This window comes from Macrotis lagotis, chromosome 3 (assembly GCF_037893015.1).
Source record: "Macrotis lagotis isolate mMagLag1 chromosome 3, bilby.v1.9.chrom.fasta, whole genome shotgun sequence".
NCBI lineage: Eukaryota > Metazoa > Chordata > Mammalia > Peramelemorphia > Peramelidae > Macrotis > Macrotis lagotis.
This window is the reverse complement of record NC_133660.1, coordinates 279,113,212-279,131,130: the sequence shown is the minus strand read 5'-3', so window position 1 is coordinate 279,131,130 and position 17,919 is coordinate 279,113,212. Positions and strand designations below refer to the sequence as shown.

General features: G+C 51.3%; 1 protein-coding gene across 3 annotated transcripts in view; it reads left to right on the top strand.

The window, feature by feature from the left end:
- LOC141518655 (anoctamin-1-like) overlaps nucleotides 1-17,919 on the top strand; it is a 161,167-nt gene that overhangs the window by 62,070 nt on the left and 81,178 nt on the right. For 2 of the 3 annotated variants that reach the window (XM_074230876.1, XM_074230874.1), the window contains exon 2: nucleotides 5,161-5,363. The exons of the other annotated variant lie outside the window; for it this stretch is intronic. In XM_074230876.1, coding sequence (XP_074086977.1) covers nucleotides 5,161-5,363 — 203 coding nt within the window. The remainder of the gene's footprint in view (nucleotides 1-5,160; nucleotides 5,364-17,919) is intronic. 3 annotated transcript variants of the gene reach the window in all.

The window sequence follows — 17,919 nt, the reverse complement described above, 5'->3', positions numbered from 1 at the left end:
GGGCTTTTGGCAGGCTCTGGGGTGGGCCTGGCAGCTGCTTCTCTAAAGCTTGTTTATTTATCAGAACCCAGAAGTAACTGTGGCAGGATAGCCAGACGAGGGCCCTCACAATAGGGCTGAGTCACTGGCTGCTCATTCCTTCCATGGCCTTCTCTCCCCAAGCCTTTGAGTCTGCGGCTCTGGGGAGCATCCCCCACCCCCATGTGCCTCATTCAATGGAAGATATTGTCCCCACTCTTGAAGGGACGCAATCAGTCACCATGTACCATGCCTGGCCACTGAGAGGCCAAGAGATCATAGATTTAAAGAGTGTCAGAGTGAAGAGGGACCCTATGGTCCACCCAGACAAAACTTCCCTCCATTTTTATAGATGGAGAAACTGAGGCCTAAAGAGAATGCAGGACTTTTGAGGTCTGAGGTTCCCCACCTCCATCCAAATCTTTCTTATGTTATCAGAATCAGAGCTGCTTCCTTGGACCAAAGCTGTTTCGCGGTCTTAGGTCCCTGTCAGTTCAGAATCACACTCTAAGGTCTCTGTCAGTTCAGAATCTATAATGAAAAGATCCCATGCCTCTCTGGACCCTCATTTCTCTTCTTTAAAATGAAAGGATAGAACCGAGTGACCTCAAAGGGCCCCACCAGCTCTGAATCTATCACCCCTATAATCCTGTTGCTGTCTCCTTGGGTTCCAGTTGGATCCTCTGAAATGAAATGATCTTTGAGGTTCCTTCTCCAAAGGAGAGAGAAGAAGCAATTCCATTTTATTCTCTGCCCCCTCTCAAGTTTCTTCATTTTCAAAATGGGGACAACCTATCCCATGAGCTCCTTGTAAGGAAATTGCTGTCTAAACTGCCCTCTGAAATGTTAATGGTTCTGGGTCTTGGAGGGAGAAGCTGAAGGAAGGCAGTGTCAGCCCCTGAGCTGGCCAGAGAGAGTACCTGGAGAGGTTTTGCCTTTGAATTTGGCAGAGAGGGAGAGCTAAAAAGCAAATAAATTCTCCAGGGCCATTCCTCCCTGACATCAGCTCTTTTAAATGTGGAGATCTGCTGATGCTTCAGGTTTCAGATTTCATTGCTCCTTTTTTGTCAGAGGCCACAGACCTCTGGGTAGGGGCATCCTGAGGGGGCTCCTCTGTCCATGGAGCCCCCCAACTTAGACTTAAGTTGTTCTGAACCAGATCATGGCAGGTTGGACAGCATCCAGCCAAGGCTGCCAAGGCCAGGTGTGACTATCCTGGGAACCTGACCAGCTTTGCCCAGTCCCAACTCTTTGGTTACTTCTTGCTTCTCTGGTGCCTGTGAAATGTTAACTGAGGCATTCCCCCCTTCCCTGAGGGTCTGCAACATCCTCAGCCAGAGTTGAAGAGCAATTTATCGAGGTAGAAGAAGGAGGGCACAGCAGGGAAGCTCTGCTAACAAAGGGCGCCTTTGTTCTATCCAAATTGGCTTGCTCTCCCTCTTCCCTGAGGCAGGAGGGAAAGGCCTTCCACCAGTTTGTGGTACCAATAACATTTAGCAATTACTCCAATTTAGCCTATTCAATAGGTACTTAGGTCCATCATTGATCAGGCCCAGTCCTCACTGACCTGCCATTCCAAAACCATTCGGATCTTTCTTGAAGTTATTTCTCTTCTTCAGTGTAGGCCCATGCCTTGGGCTTGTGAATTCTATAGTAGTGATTTTTCATTCAATTCAAACAAACATGATTTCAGGACCTTCTAATACCAGCCACGTTCTGGGACTTTGAAGGCAGAATATAGTCCTTGGGAATATGTGTGTATGTGTGTGTAAGTGTGTATGTGTATTGTATATGAATATGTGTGTGTGTGTGTGTGTGTGGCCCAGGGTTCTATGTTCCTGTGTATCTGTATCTTTCCTCATTCCCTCCAATCACAGGCCTTGGATAAAGGTACCAATGGCGCATCAAATAGTCCAGTTATTATATAGTAGGCAACAAATTCTTGCTGCCTGGCCAGATGATAGAGTCAGTATCCAAAGGGATCTGGACAGACTGGATTGTTGGGCTGGACCTAATAAAATAAAATTGAATGTCCACAAATGTAGCCTCAGACTTATGTGAAGAATCCAGTGCCATGGTCCCAAGCTGGGTGGAGGCAACAGTCTGAAGGAAAGGGCTCTGGGGAGGTCAGTGGACTGAGCAATGGAAGGTGCCAGCCTCATCAGCCAATGGGGTCTCGTGTGGAATGAAGAGAGTCCACCTGGTCTCCTCCAGGGACAAGGAGGTAATTGGCCACCTCTGGAGACCTGTCCTTCACCCTAGGCACCACATTTGACGAAGGCTGTTGGGGGAAGCGTGTAGAGAACGGTAACTAGCCAGCTGAGGACCTCAGTCCATGTTCTATAAGGCTCAGCTGAAGGATTGGTCTTTTTAAGCCCAAATTAGAGCAGAACTGGGGGAGGGGACGGTGCTACCAACAAAAAGAGAGGGCCTGGGTGACCCCCTGCACCCCTGGGACTTCTTTTGCTCTGAGATCTGCTTCATTCTCTGCTGTCATGGACAGTTCAACACAACAGGATTACACAATCTTGCTTGTTTACCAACAAGGAGATCAGCTTGCACAATGTTGTTACTTTTATTTGGGGGGAATTCTTACCCAGCGTCAGAAACTTAATTTTGAACAGCAGAGGCCTCCCCTAGCTTGATGGATGAAATTGTCTGGAATCAATGATGAAGGAACTTCACATCCCCATTTGACAAATGAGGAAACTGAGACCCAGAGATAGTGAGGAAGGAACTTCCCCACCTAGTAAAAATGATTAGTCTGGTCCTGTGATTTCGTTGGAGCTCCAGAACTTGGCTCTGGCCCATCCCCTGCCACTTCCAAATACTTGCTTATTATGTGAGACTTATGAAATAACTCCCCCAAGGCCTGTCACCTTGAAGGTGCCAGTGGGGAGGGGAGGAACCCTTGTGGGCTAATCTGAGAACTATGACTCTGAGGCCTTGGAAAATGTGTGCATTCAGCCACTGGTATCTGTCCCAAAAGCTCACGATTCCAACTCAGTTGTGGACCCACTAGACGAAAACGATCTCCGGGGACATCGACCTCCTATCTCCTTTCCAACATATCTGACCATCTGGGTCAGCCTCCCATCACAGGGAACTCACCGTCTCTTATTATTCGGAGTAGCTACCACTCCTTTACTTCCCAAGGAAGGAGAAGGCTTCTTGTGATGCTTGAATGAGCAGTTGAGAAAAATGGAAGTCACAAAACCAAGCAGAAAGCCCAAACAGCTGCCCCTAAGAGGGGTCCCTCCCCAAGCCCACCTTTACACACCCACCTGCTGCTCGGCTGCTGTTCGTGGTCTGGGGGTAGGGTGGGCAGTAAACTCTGACCTTAGCATCACTGGGAGAGAGGATGGGCTAGCCGGGGCTGGGGACTCGATTCCATCCTCTGGCTCCACAATTTGTTTACTGACTGTGTGACCTTGGATATGTAGCTTTCTAGGCTGACTCGAATGGAAGGTGTGATTTCTGAGTGTGAGCTCCTGTGAATGATGGAGTTGCTTTCAATTAAACAGTTATAGTTTGTAAGCCAACAGTCCTCCTCCCACAACCTCCTCCCCAGCCTCCCCGGGCCCCAGGGGCCCTCCTCCAGTAGAGGGCAGACTCCTCTGTCTCTTCCCAGTACAGTTCTAAAGGGTCCGCTATTTGCACTGGGGCTTCTGCTCTGAATGCAGTGGCGGGAAGTCCCTGCTCGCTTAAGGAGTGAGGAGTCTAATGTGTGTGTGTGGGGGGGGGGGGGGGGCTGACCTGAGACAAGGCCCACCGAAGTAAGAAGAGAGGAGAGGTGCAGGTGAAGGGCTGGGAGGTGAGAGCAGGGGGAGGGGCTCAGCCAGACAGGTGCCAATTACAGATGGGCTCATCCCCCAGGGCCACATGATGGTGAAGACTGTTTGGTGCAGAGCTCTAGAAGTTTTGGTCCTGAGGGGTGGTGGGTAACTGCAATTTGATGTCAAATCTGCCTTGTGAACTGCCCTCCTGATTGGAGAGTCACAGGGGATTTTAGCATCTGAGGAAGAAGGTAGATGGGGCAGCAGGGATGATCACCTTCATTGGACAGATGAGCAAACTGAGACCCAAAGTCTGTGAGGAAGGAAGGTCCCCACTTGGCACAAACTGTGATTTCAGCGGAGTGGGGAGCCCTCAGGGAGGAACCTTTCCAGACTGAGCCCTTCCCTTCAGTTTCTAGTCTTGGCATCTCCTGAGGCACCAAGAGCTATCCATCTGAAGGAAGGAGCTGGGGCTTGAATCCGGGTCTTCCCGATTGGGGTTGGCCAGGCCCACTCTACATTTCTCTGGTTAATGGTTCCGGCATGAAATGAGCAGCTTAGGGCCACTGGGAGGTAGGGAAGGTCACCGAGTGACCAGGGTCCCGGCTCTGGGTTGGATGAAGTTAGGAGGAAAGGAGTAAGCGTTCATGGGGGACCCCTTCCAGGATCTCTACAGACCTTGGGTAAATCCCTTATGGGCCCCAGGCCTCAGTTTCCCCTCCTCCAACCAATGATGGTCCCTTCCACTTTTATGCCTCCCTAGAAGATGCCAATTGACTGGCACCATGGGTCAGCCCCAAAGTCAGCCACCTGTCCGGAGAGCTCCAGAATGGGCAACTCTGCCCGTGAGCCTCGCAGCCCCCATAAAATAGCCTGAAGCTAACGCAGGGGGCCTTCTATGACTGAGGGGAAGGGACCTGGGCTGGGGGGCCTGCCAGACACACCCTACAAGTGGGTCCCCTGAACCATGCTTTGTGAAAGGCGAACTGCAGGAGGCTGGGTGTTGGGACACCCCAGGAGGATGAGCCAGCCTGGAACCCGGGGAGGAGGCTGTGTCCCCCCCACTGGCCCGCTGTCCGGGGCCGGTGTCCCCCAGGAACAGGGCATTCTGGCCTTTCCCACATGGGTTGATGGCTGAGCTGACTTGGGTAGGAGGCCGAGAGGCTGCCCAGATGGGGGAGGCCCTCCGAGAGAGAAGGGCCTCGTGCCCGAGGGAAGGCAGGCTCGGGAGGCCCGGGGAGCCCAGGGGCGCTTCCTTGGGGCCGGGCAGGGGCGGGGAGAGGGCGGCTCAGCCAGTGCGCGCGGGGAGGGAGGGAGGGGCCGGGGCGGCGCCGGCTGAGGCTCCCCTTCTGTCTCCCGCGGCCAGAAGGAGCCGGCGAGGTGCATGGAGAGGCCGCGCCGGCCGCCCCCGAAGCGGACTCCCGGGCCGGCCTGGGAGAAGCCCCGAGCTCCGAGGCCATGAGGGTGAACGAGAGGTACTCGGCGCTGCCCGCCGGGGCCGACCGGGGCGTGCACATCATCAACATCCGCGCCATCGACGACCTGGGCTACCTGCAGGCCGAGGGCACGGTGAGTGCGCGGGGCGGGCCGGGGGGCCGCGGGCTGTGCGGGGCGGGGGGCCGCGGGCGCGGAGAAGGCGCTGTCCGGGGCGGGGGGCCGCGGGCGCCGCTTGGCTCGGCCAGCCGGCCGGTGAAGGGGGCTCCCGGGGCTCGCTGGGGCCTGAGCTCTGCCCCTGCTGGCCCCCGGATTCCCGTCGGGGATCAGAGGGGGAGGAGAACTAGAGACACCCTAAGGCGCGTCCACCACCTGCTTGGCAGAGGCGCGGAGGGGGCATCCTTCGGTCCTGGGTCCGAGTTTATCAGAAGCTCACTTATCAGACGTGGGTAGGAAAGAAGTGGCTCCCCGGGGGGGGGGGGCGGGGGGCGGGGGGGGGGCTTGGACTGGCAAGTCGAACCCCCTCCCTCGACTTCGCTTTCCTCCCTCTTTATGGGAGCTGGTCGTGGGGGAGAGAGGCACTCCCTTTGCCAAGGTCTGTATCTCCCTCCCCACCTCCCTTCCTGGTCTCCCGAGGTCCCAGGGGAAAGCGGGAGGCAGCTCCCCTGGGACTACCAGGGCCACTTCCCTCACTGCCCCTCGTCCTTCGCTTCGGGCTGAGTGGAGTTGGCTCTGCCAAGGCTGGACAGGCAGTTCCCTCTTGGGGGCTTCCCAGCGGCATACTGGCCCTCCTAACCTCTGGGGGCCAGCGGGCACCTTTCCTTCCCAGGGACCCAGATGCCCTGTCCCAGTTCCCTCAGAGATTCCTCCCAGAGTTCACCTCCCAGTGAGCAGGGTTGGGTGACAAGGCAGCCTGTGCCTCTGTCTCCCTGTGCCCTCTCTGTGGGCTTCCCTGCAGGGTCTGACCCAGACTGCCAGCCACTCCCTCAGAGCCAGGCTGGTGAGGGAGGAGCCCCAGGGCTGCTCTGGGGAGAGCAGAAAGTTTTAGGCAACTGTCTTCCAAACACCCCCTTTATCTCTGGGAAGGAGGCTGAGCCAGCCTGGCCAAGGGCCTCCGAGTTCGGGGACTTATTTACAGCTTGGGCATCTCAGCCAGTCACGAAGAGAAGTGCCCAAGCCCTCTTGGCTTCTTTAGCTAGCTGAGGCACACACCAAGCTTGGCCTTCTTTCTCCCGGGCTGAGCCGCTGCTGGGGGATCTTCCTTGGGACTCTGCATCCAAGCAGGGGAAGCAGCAGCAGCCAGCCCTCTCCTCTTACACTGAAAACACTTGGGGCGGGAGAGCCTTGTGCCAGGTCCCACTCGTCAATCTGACCCCAAAGCCGAGCTTCTTTGCCCCCCAGCACGTGGTTCAGTTCCGTTGGAACCAATAATCCCTCCTGTGCGCAGTGATTCGGAGTCCCCTCCCCTCACTCTCTCAGACATGGTGGCCAGCAGAGCTAAGAATGTGGGGGGCTAGGGCAGGAGCCACAAAACTCGCAAACCACCCCAAACAAAAGAGCCCTGCCATGCTGGAAGGGAGAGCGGGGAGAGGGAGTTATGTAACTCGGCAGTGAACTGTGGGGAGCAGGGCCAGAAGGCGCGGACAGATGAGGTGACAGGGCCCTGACCTTTAAGAACTGGGCAGCTGGTTCTAAGACTGGACTTCCAGATGCCAATCCTACCTTTCCCACCTATGACCTAGAGTTCGTCATTTCCTTCTTTTGTCCCTCAGTTTCTTCCTCTGTAAAATGAGGCTGATGAGACTTTGGGGTTCGGTTCTCAGAGGTGTTGAGAAAAATCACAGCGGAGCGGGTCACATAATTTGAAGCAAGGAGGATCTTTGGAGATCATCTGGTCTCCCACTTTTTGGGGAAACTGAGGCTCAGGGCAAGTTTGTGCTTCTTGCCCAGGTAGGCAGCTATTAAAGAGAAGACCTCATATAGCTGAGTTCGGGTTCTCTGACTTGAGTCCCATGATCTTCCCACCTGGCCATTCCGGAAGACAAACTTAGACAAACTTTTCAAAGACCACCCAAAAGGTGTGTTCATTTGTGGGGGAGAGGGCAAGACTCAGAAGAATTGATGCTCTGAAGCTTGAGCAAGGGAGGTAGTGCAGCCAAGGACCTCCTCTATCCAGAAGACTCGGTTATCTGGAAGTAAAAAAAAGACTTCTGAGCAACCAAGGGATGCCACAAAGCCCACACATTTTTCTCATCAGAGAGCCCTCACTCAGATCTTATTTACTCTTTGTTTACATATGATTCTGATGTGTTTGGTTTTTTTTTACTTTCTTAGCCAATAGCAGATTAGAAACCAGAGAGGAGCTGCTCAGGATGGTTCAGTGGTCTTGGGCTCCCTCCTGCACCGACTTTCAGTCCTTTCTCTTTCTCTGTCTTCCGCTTTCTCCCTTCCACATCTTCCCTTTTTCTTTTGATTACCCTACTGACAATCCTGAATCAACAAGAAAAGGTTAGATTGTTTATTGTCCTCTCCCTAAATAGGCTGGGAGGCTGTTGCCTGGGGGAGATTTTTTAGAAAGACTTCCATCCCCAAAGCTTAATATAAACAATGGTGAGCTCCTCTGATTGCCAAGGGCTGAGCCTGCACTTGGTGAGCATGTACACAACCCTTCGCTATCAGAGGTGTGGTGAGGCTCTGCTCACCTGCCACCCTCTCACTGCGGGCCCCTGCCGACACTGTGCCCTTTGGATCCAATGACCCTCCCCATCTCACCTTCCTTCCTTTGGGGTCCAGCTCAAATGCCCCTCTACCCCCTCCTTAACACTCTCCAGTTTGACTTCTCCTCCCTCCAACCCCAACTTTTATCACGTGATTGTAGACATGGCCCACCAGTAAGGAGCAATAGGGGGCGCTGGATCTGCCATGGGGACCTCTGACTTGAACACGTACCAGCTGTGTGACCCTAGGCTGGCCATTGACCACTCTGGGCCTCAGTTTCTTCATCTGTACATTTGGGGAAGGAATATTTACCCCTTTTACTTCATGGAGGTATAGAGAAAGAGATTTTAAATCTTAAACTCTTAATGTGAGCCCTTGTGAGCTCCTAGGGAGCATGCCCCCCCCCATGGCCTCATCTCTCAGGATTCCCCAGGGTGGGAGCAGGTGCTGAAGTAGTGTTTCCTGCACTGAATTTGAGAGATAAACGAGGTGCTGCTTTAACTCAGATTTTAGTGACACCGTTGAGATATGACCCTATCCCCATTACGCAGTCCAGGACCCCACTTTTTGTCTTAAAAATTCCTAGGGGAGAAAAAGCAACCTTTAAAACTGACCAGAGGTCAAGCCAGCCCAGACACATTTCCTACGTCGATCTTTTTATTAATAAATCTTTCAAGGCTCCTTCTTCAGTCTTTAAAAATTAAAAACCTTGAAGTGTATGCTGTTCTTTCTGCCCATCCCTCCCTGATTTCCCTCTCCTTCTGTCTCCCTGGGTGTTCTTCTCTTTCCCCTCATTTTCTTTCCTTCACTTTCTTCAATTCTTCTCTCTCTCTCTCTCTCTCTCTCTCTCTCTCTCTCTCTCTCTCTCTCTCTCCTTTCTCTCTCTGTCTCTCGTCTCTGTCTCTGTCTCTCTCTCTCTCTCTCTCTGTCTCTCTGTCTCTTCTCTCTCTCTCTCATCTCTCTCTTCTGTCTCTGTCTCTCTCTGTCTCTCTCTCTCTCTTCTCTCTCTCCACTCTCTCTCTCCACTCTCTTCTCTCTCTCTCCTCTCTCTCACACACACACAAACACACATTTTTCTTTCTTCCTCATTTTCTCTCTACCCTTTCCTTTTTCTTTGTTCCTTCTCCTTCTCTCTCCCTCTCATTCTTCCTTCTTTGTCCTTTTACTGAGGCCACTTTTGCTTCTCTCTGTCAGTGTTCTTTCTTTCTCACATCCCTTCTTTCCTCTCCCTCTCTACCTGTCTTCTTTCCTCTCCCTGCCACCCCTCTCCCATAGAGACCTATCAGCCTGGAAGTGGTTTTGCTTATCTGCAGATAGTTAGATGCTTTATCTCTTTGGATCATTTCCTCTTGCCTGGAGGCGAAGGGAGGACCCGGTTTTATTTTTCCAGGTCTGTCTTGTGGGATTTCCCTACTGACCTCACCTCCTCTAGTGGGACCTTTGTCTGATGGCTTCCCACGGACCACCTGTGCATCCACATGGGGGGGGGGGGGGGATAGTGTTCCTCTAGGTATTTAGCATTCCCCACATACCAGGGCAGGTAGGGGGAGGGGAGCAGTGTGAGGGAACAGGGTGGGGTGCAGTTGGTGTCTCTTAGCCCTGGCTATTGGTGTTACTTTCTTTTCCCATAGAGAGAAGGCTCCCTCCAGACTAAACCTGTGCTTTCATTGGCAACTCCCACAAGGGGGAAACTTTCTCCATTAGATTTGTCTAGCCCCAACCTCTGTCCTGATCTCCACTCTCACATCCTAATCTGAGTCATTTCCACCTGGACATCCGAAGACGTCGTTTCCTCCACATCCTTCCTCCTTTTTTCTTGGGGACATCCTCCATTCCTTATTTTCTCACCTCCTGGATCTAATCAGTTGCCACATCCGGTCTTTTCTCCCTTTCAAACATCTCTCCCCTCTGCTTTGCCCTGCCCTGCCACTGGCCTCCTCACCTCACACCTGGGCTATCGCAAGGGCTGCTGGGGCCTGTCTTCCTCTTCTCCTCCACACCCTCTGGCTTATGCCTCCCCCCAACAAGACCCCCCCCTTCAGATACTTTCCCTTACTGAAATGCTTCCCCTCCTCATCTCTAGGCTTCCTTCAAGGGCCAGTGAGTCTTACCTTCTAGCCACTCCCTCTAGCCACCAGTTAGAACCTTTCCTGTGTGGGCAATCACCACTCTTTGGTCTTCCCCATTGGACTGTGATCTCTGAGAGCAGAGACTGTCTTTGGCCTTCCTCTGTATGCCCAGAGCTCAACACAGGGCCTGAACCTAGCTTATTCACTCACGGACTAACTGACCAAGCGGCTGCTAATACAGGTTGTCGCCTTCCTATACGTCTTAGAGTTCTGGGAACAATCAGAGTTTGAGTGACTTGCCAAGGGTCACACAGGCTCGATGAATTCAGGTCTTCAGTGGCCTTCTGCCCACCAAGCCACACCACCTCTCACTTTTCCTATGATAATGCCACATCTGGGACTCTGCCCACCAAACCACACTGCCTCTCACTTTTCCTAAGATAATGGTGCAACAGGGGTGCTGCCCACCAAGCCACATTGCCTCTCTCTTTTCCTATGATAATGCTAAAGGGTGCTACCCATTAAGCCATACTACCTTTCTCTTTTCATATGATAATGCTACAACAGTGGTACTGCCCACCACGCCACACTGTCTCCCTCTTTTCCTGATAATGCTACAACAATGGTGCTGCCCACCAAGCCACACTGCCTCTCTCTCTTTTCCTCTGATAATGCTACAATGGGGACCCTGGTCACTAAACCACACTGTCTCTCTCTTTTCCTATGATAATGCTACAACAGGGGCACTGCCCACCAAGCCACACTGCCTCTCTTTTCCTATGACAATAATCATATACCCCAGCACTTTAGTATTCACAGATCACTTGATGTGCATAATCTCATTTGATCCTCCCAACAATTATGTGAAGAAGCTAGCTCCTTCCAGAGATGACTCACATGCTCCAATGTCTTTGTGAGCTCATGGACTCGGGAGTTCCCTTGGACACTGGAGACTCCTTTGCCTGCTCATGTCGACTGGGGCAGCCAGTTCATCCTCCCATGCATGCTATACTTCCCCGATGGAGCTATTTGCACCTCATTCCTTCAAATTCCTGCAGCTGGCTTATACCCCCATTTCATAGGTGGGGAGCCTGAGGCTGGGAAGTTAAGTGACTTCTCTAGGGTCACACAGTTGTGGGAATACAAGGTATCATATTGGAGTCCTCATTTTTACAACTCCAAAGTCAGTGCTTTATCTATCCAATTGAGAATTCAAGTATGTGCCACATCTTGTGGGGATCTATGTGCTTAGACAGTCAGATTTCCTCCTCTTCATATGCTTTGGCCTGGCCTTGGGCTTCTGCCTCCCTCTATGACCTGTTCTAACCCCCTAGGATAAGCTGCTGGAGCTGATTAAACTTCAGAGCAGGAGTCCGGAGGCTTGCAGCACTCTGGAGGATTAACCCCCCTGTTGCTCAGAGAGAGGCCTTGGCTTTCCTCCCCCTCTCCTCCACTACTCTCTGTCTATGCCTCCGACCTTACACTTTTGCCAGAACTGCCAAGTAAGCTGTCCGGGCAGGGGCAATGGTAGAAAGCTCCAGGAAGGATTGCTGGCCTCCTTTGATTCTACTCCATGAGGGCAAGGCCATGGGTCATGGATCATGGATCTGGAGCAAGAAGGCATCTCTCCAGCCCTACCTGCAAGGGCTCATGCAGGTGCTGAGCTGCAGGGAGAAGGGATAGACCACTGCAGGAGACCTTTGGTATGTGGCCAGCCCTAACCTCCATATCTAACTGCCTCTTCTTCATTTTAGATAATCTGTGCTAGAAATCTTGAGCTCCAACTAGCCAGAATAGAGCTTCCCACCCCCCAACTCCCCATTTTTTGCTGTTGAGGGTATGACCTTGGCCCAGTCATTCAGCCTCCCAAAGTTGGTGTCATCATTCATGCCTAGTTAATGCTTACCCAATGTATGCCATGTTCTATTTCTACCTCTAAACCATCCTTTGCATGAGTCCCTGTCTCCTCTGTACTGTCATCATTCTGGATTAGTGCAAGGGCTGCTGGGAGTGGGGGGTCCCCCACCCTCCAGTTTCTCCCCACTTCAGTCCCACTTCCTCTCAGCTGCCAAAGGATCTTCTGTTGGACATTCAAAGCTCTCCTCAGCCTACTCTGCTCCTACCTTTCCAGTTTTCTTCCACCTTACTCCCCCAGTTCTCTGCAATCCAGTTGACTTGACCTCCTGTTTCTTCCTCATACAAGAGACTCTCAGCTTCTAGCATTTTCTCTGGCTTTCCTCATGCCTGGAATCCCTTCCCTTCTCTTCCCCCCCCCAGCTCCCCTTCTTCTTTCCCTTCTTGCCAGAAGCCTCTTCCAGGTCTCCCCTTGCCCCCAAGGATGACGCCTTCCATCTCCTCTATGTCTCTATGTAACTTACCTAGTTATTTCCAGGTGAACTCCCCCATAGACTGTGAGCACCTTGAGAGTGGGGGCTACGTTTATATATATCTGGCACATAGTAGGTGCCTAAGTAACACCACCACTGGTTAGGGCCACCCACTGCATAGCTCATAAGTCTAAGGATGTTTTTCCTTTGATTAAACCTAAATCTGCTTCTTTCTGACTTCTCGCCTCCCCCCCCACACTCCTGATTCAGCCCTGGGGAGCAGAACCACAAGACTGCTTCCTCTTCAAGTCCCTTGATCATAATGACCCCCTAGACCCCAGTCTTTTCTTCTTCATACAAAGTTCTTTCATTCGTCCATATACAACCACCTCCCAAGGCCCCTTGCCATCCTGGACACCTTCTTCTGGACTCTTCTCAGCTTAGTGATACTTTGAAGTTATTGTTAACTAGGATTCATTGAGCTTAGCCCAGGGCCTCCCACAGTGTAAGTCGGGTGAACAAAGACAAGCAAGGTGCTGTCCCTGCCTCCAAGAGCTTAGAATGGACCCAGGGTGTGATGATGGGGCCATTGGGAGGCATTTATAAAATAGGTCTGAGATTTAAGAGGCGGGTTAAGGGTCAACTGACCCTTTGAAGGAAGGGGGACATTCAAAGAGGAGGTCAGTAAAGGCTGTGGTCTAGACAGGGGTCAAAGGTGTGTAGGCAGCAGTGGAGAATCCGAGTTTGAGTGACTATACAAGTCAATGAAGGTGGTGATCTAGGCTGGGCATGGAGGAAGGGGTCAGGTACTCAGGCTTTTAAAAGCCCCAGAGAAGGGAGCTTCAGGTTTGATCCTGGAGGAAGAGTAAGGAGATTGATGGAGGCAGGCCTGTGCTCAGGCAGAATCACTCAGCAGCCACAGATGAGAGTGGATCGGACTGGGGAGTGTGCAGGGAGTGAGAGCAGAGGTGGAGCTTAAAAGGGCAATAATACACATGTGTTTGGATAGCGGGGAGTGAGTGAGAGCAAGAGGCTATTAAGCAGCTACTACAGGCTAGGACCTGTGCTAAGCAGGCATATAGACAGAAGAATCAGGGCATCTCTTAGAAGAGGGATCAAGACAGTCCTCGGCTGGGCTCATGTTCTAAACTGGAGGCCAAGGAGGACAGTGGCACCCCCTGATGCCAGTGAAGGTGGCTAGAGGGGAGGGTTCATTAGGAAAGATGAGGAAGTCAACTTGGGACCCCTAGTTCACAATGTTCCTTGGGTAGCCTTTTGTAAAATGCCTCAAATTCAGCGTGAAGTTTTTCATCATTAGGTGGTTTCCAGTTGTGTCTGACTTCATGATCCCATTTAGGGTTTTCTTGGCAGAGATACTAGAGAGGTGTGCCATTTCCTTCTCCAGCTCATTGACAGATAAAGAAACTGAGGCAAAGAGTTTGAAATGACTTGTCCAGGGTCACACAGCTTGCAGGTGTCTGAGGACAGATTTGAACTTGAGAAGATGAGTCTTCATGATTCCAGGCCCAGAGGTCTGGGCACTATGGCACTCCCAGTTGTCTGAACATGATGTGATTGAGGCTTTGTCAGCTTGAGTCATCAGAGGAAGACTTGTCATTTTAACAAGATGCGTGTGAATTCACTGGGATCAGAAAGGAAAACAAATGATTCTGCACCAGCAAAACTTTCTTTTAAGCTCTGGGGGCATCTGCAGAAGGAAAATTGCATCTGGATGCTGAAGGGAATAGGCAAGAGAACTGGACGCATCATTCCAGAGTTTTGCATTTTTGTGTTTAAGAGTTCCCTGGTGGTGAGGGAATCCGAAGGTAAAGAAGTGCCTATGAAAGTTTGGCAGGATGGGTTTCCCTTTGCTGGGAGGAGAAGGATTTCCCTTTTTTATTCTTTTAACTAAGAATCTGAGTTTGAGATGCTGACTACTGAGCATTGCAAAATGATCAACCAACAAGTTAGTGAAGGAGAAAAGTTATTATTTTCTCATAAATGAGGAAACTGAGGTTCACTCAGGCAGTTGTGTTTTGTGTTAGGACTCTTGATGTTTCATGACTGGCCTGGGTATGGCTCCCAGCTTTTCCCATTCCAGGCCTGGGCTCTGTTCCCTGGGCCACAGTGCCGCTACCATAACAATGATCTCTCTTGTTTCCTATAGCCCCAGCTCTTCAGGGCTTCCTTCCCAACCAGGTTAGGAGGGAAACTGGCCCTCCTTTGAAAGATGGGGACCCTGACGTAGAAAGAGAGGCAGCATGGGGATACAGGGTCACAAAGCCAGTAGGATTTACAACTCAGTCAGGTGCATGTTCCTATGGACCAGGCTACCTCTGATATAGAGGCTAGGGATTCTTCTCAGGGGCCCTTAAGATGAGTCCTCCTCTCTCCCAAAGAGATGCATTCATTGACTCCCTCTCCTTGCACTAGATGGGGGAGCAAAAGCTCCCTGAGGATAAACCCTGCCCCATTCTTTCTTTCCACTAAACCAATAGCAAAAGACCTTGAGACAGGAGCAAATTGGGTCATGAGGCAGAGCGGCTGGTTTTGAATGCCACTTCAGTCACTTCTTGGCTAGATAGTTTGGTGGGCTAAGCCCTGAACTTAGGAGAATCAGGAAGACTTGAGTTTTAATGCCTCATCCACTCCCAAGCTTTTAGCCTCTATTGGGCACCATAACTGTACCTTCCCTGCCATGGCTATTGGATAGATCCAATATGATAAGCTTTGTAAAGAGCTTAGTCAGCCTGAAGGGCTAAAGAAATGTTGCCTGGGAGCCTGGCCAAGTGACTTCTCCACTTAGCCTGCTTAAATGAGGAAGCCAAACCAGGTCCCTCCAAAGTTCCTGTCTCCAAACACCATGGAGAAGCTTTGACAAGAGCTGGGGTTCAAGAAGGGTCTAATGGAAGAGATGAGGAGCCTGACAGTCTTAGGGGGCTGGACATCATGGCGCACTCATGGTGCAGAGTCCATGTAGGAGCTGGGTGACCACTGACAAAGTTGCAACTTTTCTGAGCCTCCATTTGCTCACCTGTGAGATGGGTACAATAGTCCTAGCACTGTCTTCCACCAAAAGGCCTTTGTGAAGAAGCCGTGACATGCTTTAGAAATGGGACAACTTGGGGCGGCTAGGTGGTGCAGTGGGTAGAGCACCGGCCCTGGAGTCAGCAGGACCTGAGTTCAAATCCGACCTCAGACACTTCATAATGACCTAGCTGTGTGGCCTTGGGCAAGCCACGCAACCCCATTGCCTTGCAAAAACTAAGAAGAAAAAAAAAGATGGGATAACTTGTTCATGCCAACCCATAGTGGCACATAAATAGGTCAGAGGACATTATTTTTTTTGTTTTGTTTTTTTGCAAGGCAAACGGGGTTAAGTGGCTTGCCCAAGGCCACACAGCTAGGTCATTATGAAGTGTCTGAGACCGCATTTGAACTCAGGTCCTCCTGACTCCAGGGCCGGTGCTTTATCCACTACACCACCTAGCTGCTCCTCAGAGGACATTATTAAGGGCCTACTACATGCTCATCAGACTGCAGACCCCACCCCTGACATTTGGGGACATCAGTCTCAAGCATTTGTCAGCATGTCCATAGATACACAAACAGAAGCTAATTTCAGCTATGAGCATGTACCCAAAACTAGACAGGTCAGGAAAGGCCTGAGCCACAATCTTAGGGGCATCCCCCAAAGCTGAGTCTCTTTGACTCATTGCCTTCATCTTCTCCCCTACTTATCTTTGAGAACTCTTTGACTATTGCTCCACATTAGTTCTTCTCTGGGTCTCCGCCCCAAAGTGTTAGGAGATCCCCAGGTCTGATGTAAGCACGTGAGGTAACTGTGTATTTTAGACATAGGACAGCCCATAGGATTTGGTTTGTGTGATTTTCCAAAAAGGGGCCAATAGTTCCATTGGAGCTAGAACTCACAGGAGTGAAGAGAATTCAAGGAGGACAGAAGAAGTGAGAGCTGGCCAGGTTGTAAATGCTGTGCTGACTTTGCATTTTCTTCCAACAGCCCTAGAAAAGTCTCAGAAATGAATGAATGAGTAAGAGTGTCTGAAGCACGTAGTGTCCGCCATGCTGTCCATTCAGCCCGGCAGCTAGCCTCTAGGGACCTGTGTCCAACCCTCGCCAAGGAGAGCAGAGCTGGAACAAGTGCAGGGGCCTACTCCTACCTACCTAAAGCTAATATCCCAAAGGTTCAGACTTTGTAGTGACTCTCCCACGAATGTAAGCAGATAAACTACCCTAAAACACCCTCCAACTGCCAGAGCCTGGCCTTGGTTTCTTGCCATTGGTGGCATGCTTGATAAGGTTGAGCCTAAACCTGAATCCTGGGCACTGAGCAGAAGGGGCTCCCAAGTGTCACTTCTGTCCCTACTGGTGCTCTAGCCAGTGTTCAGCCGGACCACCTGAACCCTCGCTGGCTCCCATGGCCCAGGGGCTCCCTCCCATTTCCAGACTCTCTAGTCCCTTCAGGAGACTATCAGAGAGGCAGCTAAGTGTCGGTGGAGGGAACCGTGGACTTGGGATCAGGGCAGGCCCAGGTCCCAGTCCTGCATCTATTACCAGCTGAGTGACCTTGGACAAGTCATGTCACATCATAGGCTTAGAGCTGGAGGACCTTTAGGTCAAAAATGGCAGACATGTGGCCTGAATGTTCCCAGTGTGGTTGAACCAGATTAAAATGTGATTGGGAAACATTTCTCAAAATAAGGAGAAAGAACTACATAAATAATAAGGCACAGATAATGTTACATTTTCGAGCTAAGTCATCCTATTTCCCACAGGCATTGTTATGTTTGGCTTGGAGGGCCACATTTCGATTGAAGTTGGATCATCTACTTCAACCTCTCGGTTTTACGGGGGGGGGGGGGGGGGGGATAGGGTACACGGTGCAGAAATCTCGTTGCTTCTCCCTCCACCTTATTCCTCCATCTTTCCTCCTGTCTCCACTTCAACCACCCTCACCCAGGCCACCTCTCCTCTGACCTTCTTATCCATGCTCTTCCTCCCTCTAGTCTCTCTCCATTCCCAATGCAGCTGTTACAATAATCTCCCTAAAACAGGTCAGATCATATGACTTCCCTGCTTAAGAACCTTCCAGAGCTCGCTGTGAACTCTTCTAGGCCCAAATAGAAACTCTTGTGTTTGGCTTTTATCTGGGGGGGGGGGGAGGCAATAGAGGTTATGTGACTTGCCCGGGGTCACATAGCTAATGTGTAGCTGAGGCTGAATTTGAACTCAGGTCCTCCTGATTCCAGGGTAGCTGCCCCTAGATTTGACTTTTAAAGCTCTTAGAGACTGGGCTCTAGTTAGCCTTTCCAGGTTTAGGGCCTAATTCTCTCCTTCACATTCTCTACACTCCAGCAATCTGGCCTTCTTTGTAGAGATCCCTGTTCTTCCACCTCTGTGCCTTTGTCCAGGCCATGCTTCACCCCTGACTTGCCCTCCCTCCCCACCTCCGCCAGTTCCCTCAATTAGGAATACTTCCCTCAAAATTGCCTTGGTTTTCCATCTTGATTGATTTCCCTGTGGGAAAATGTAAGTTCCTTGAGGCCAAGGATTTGT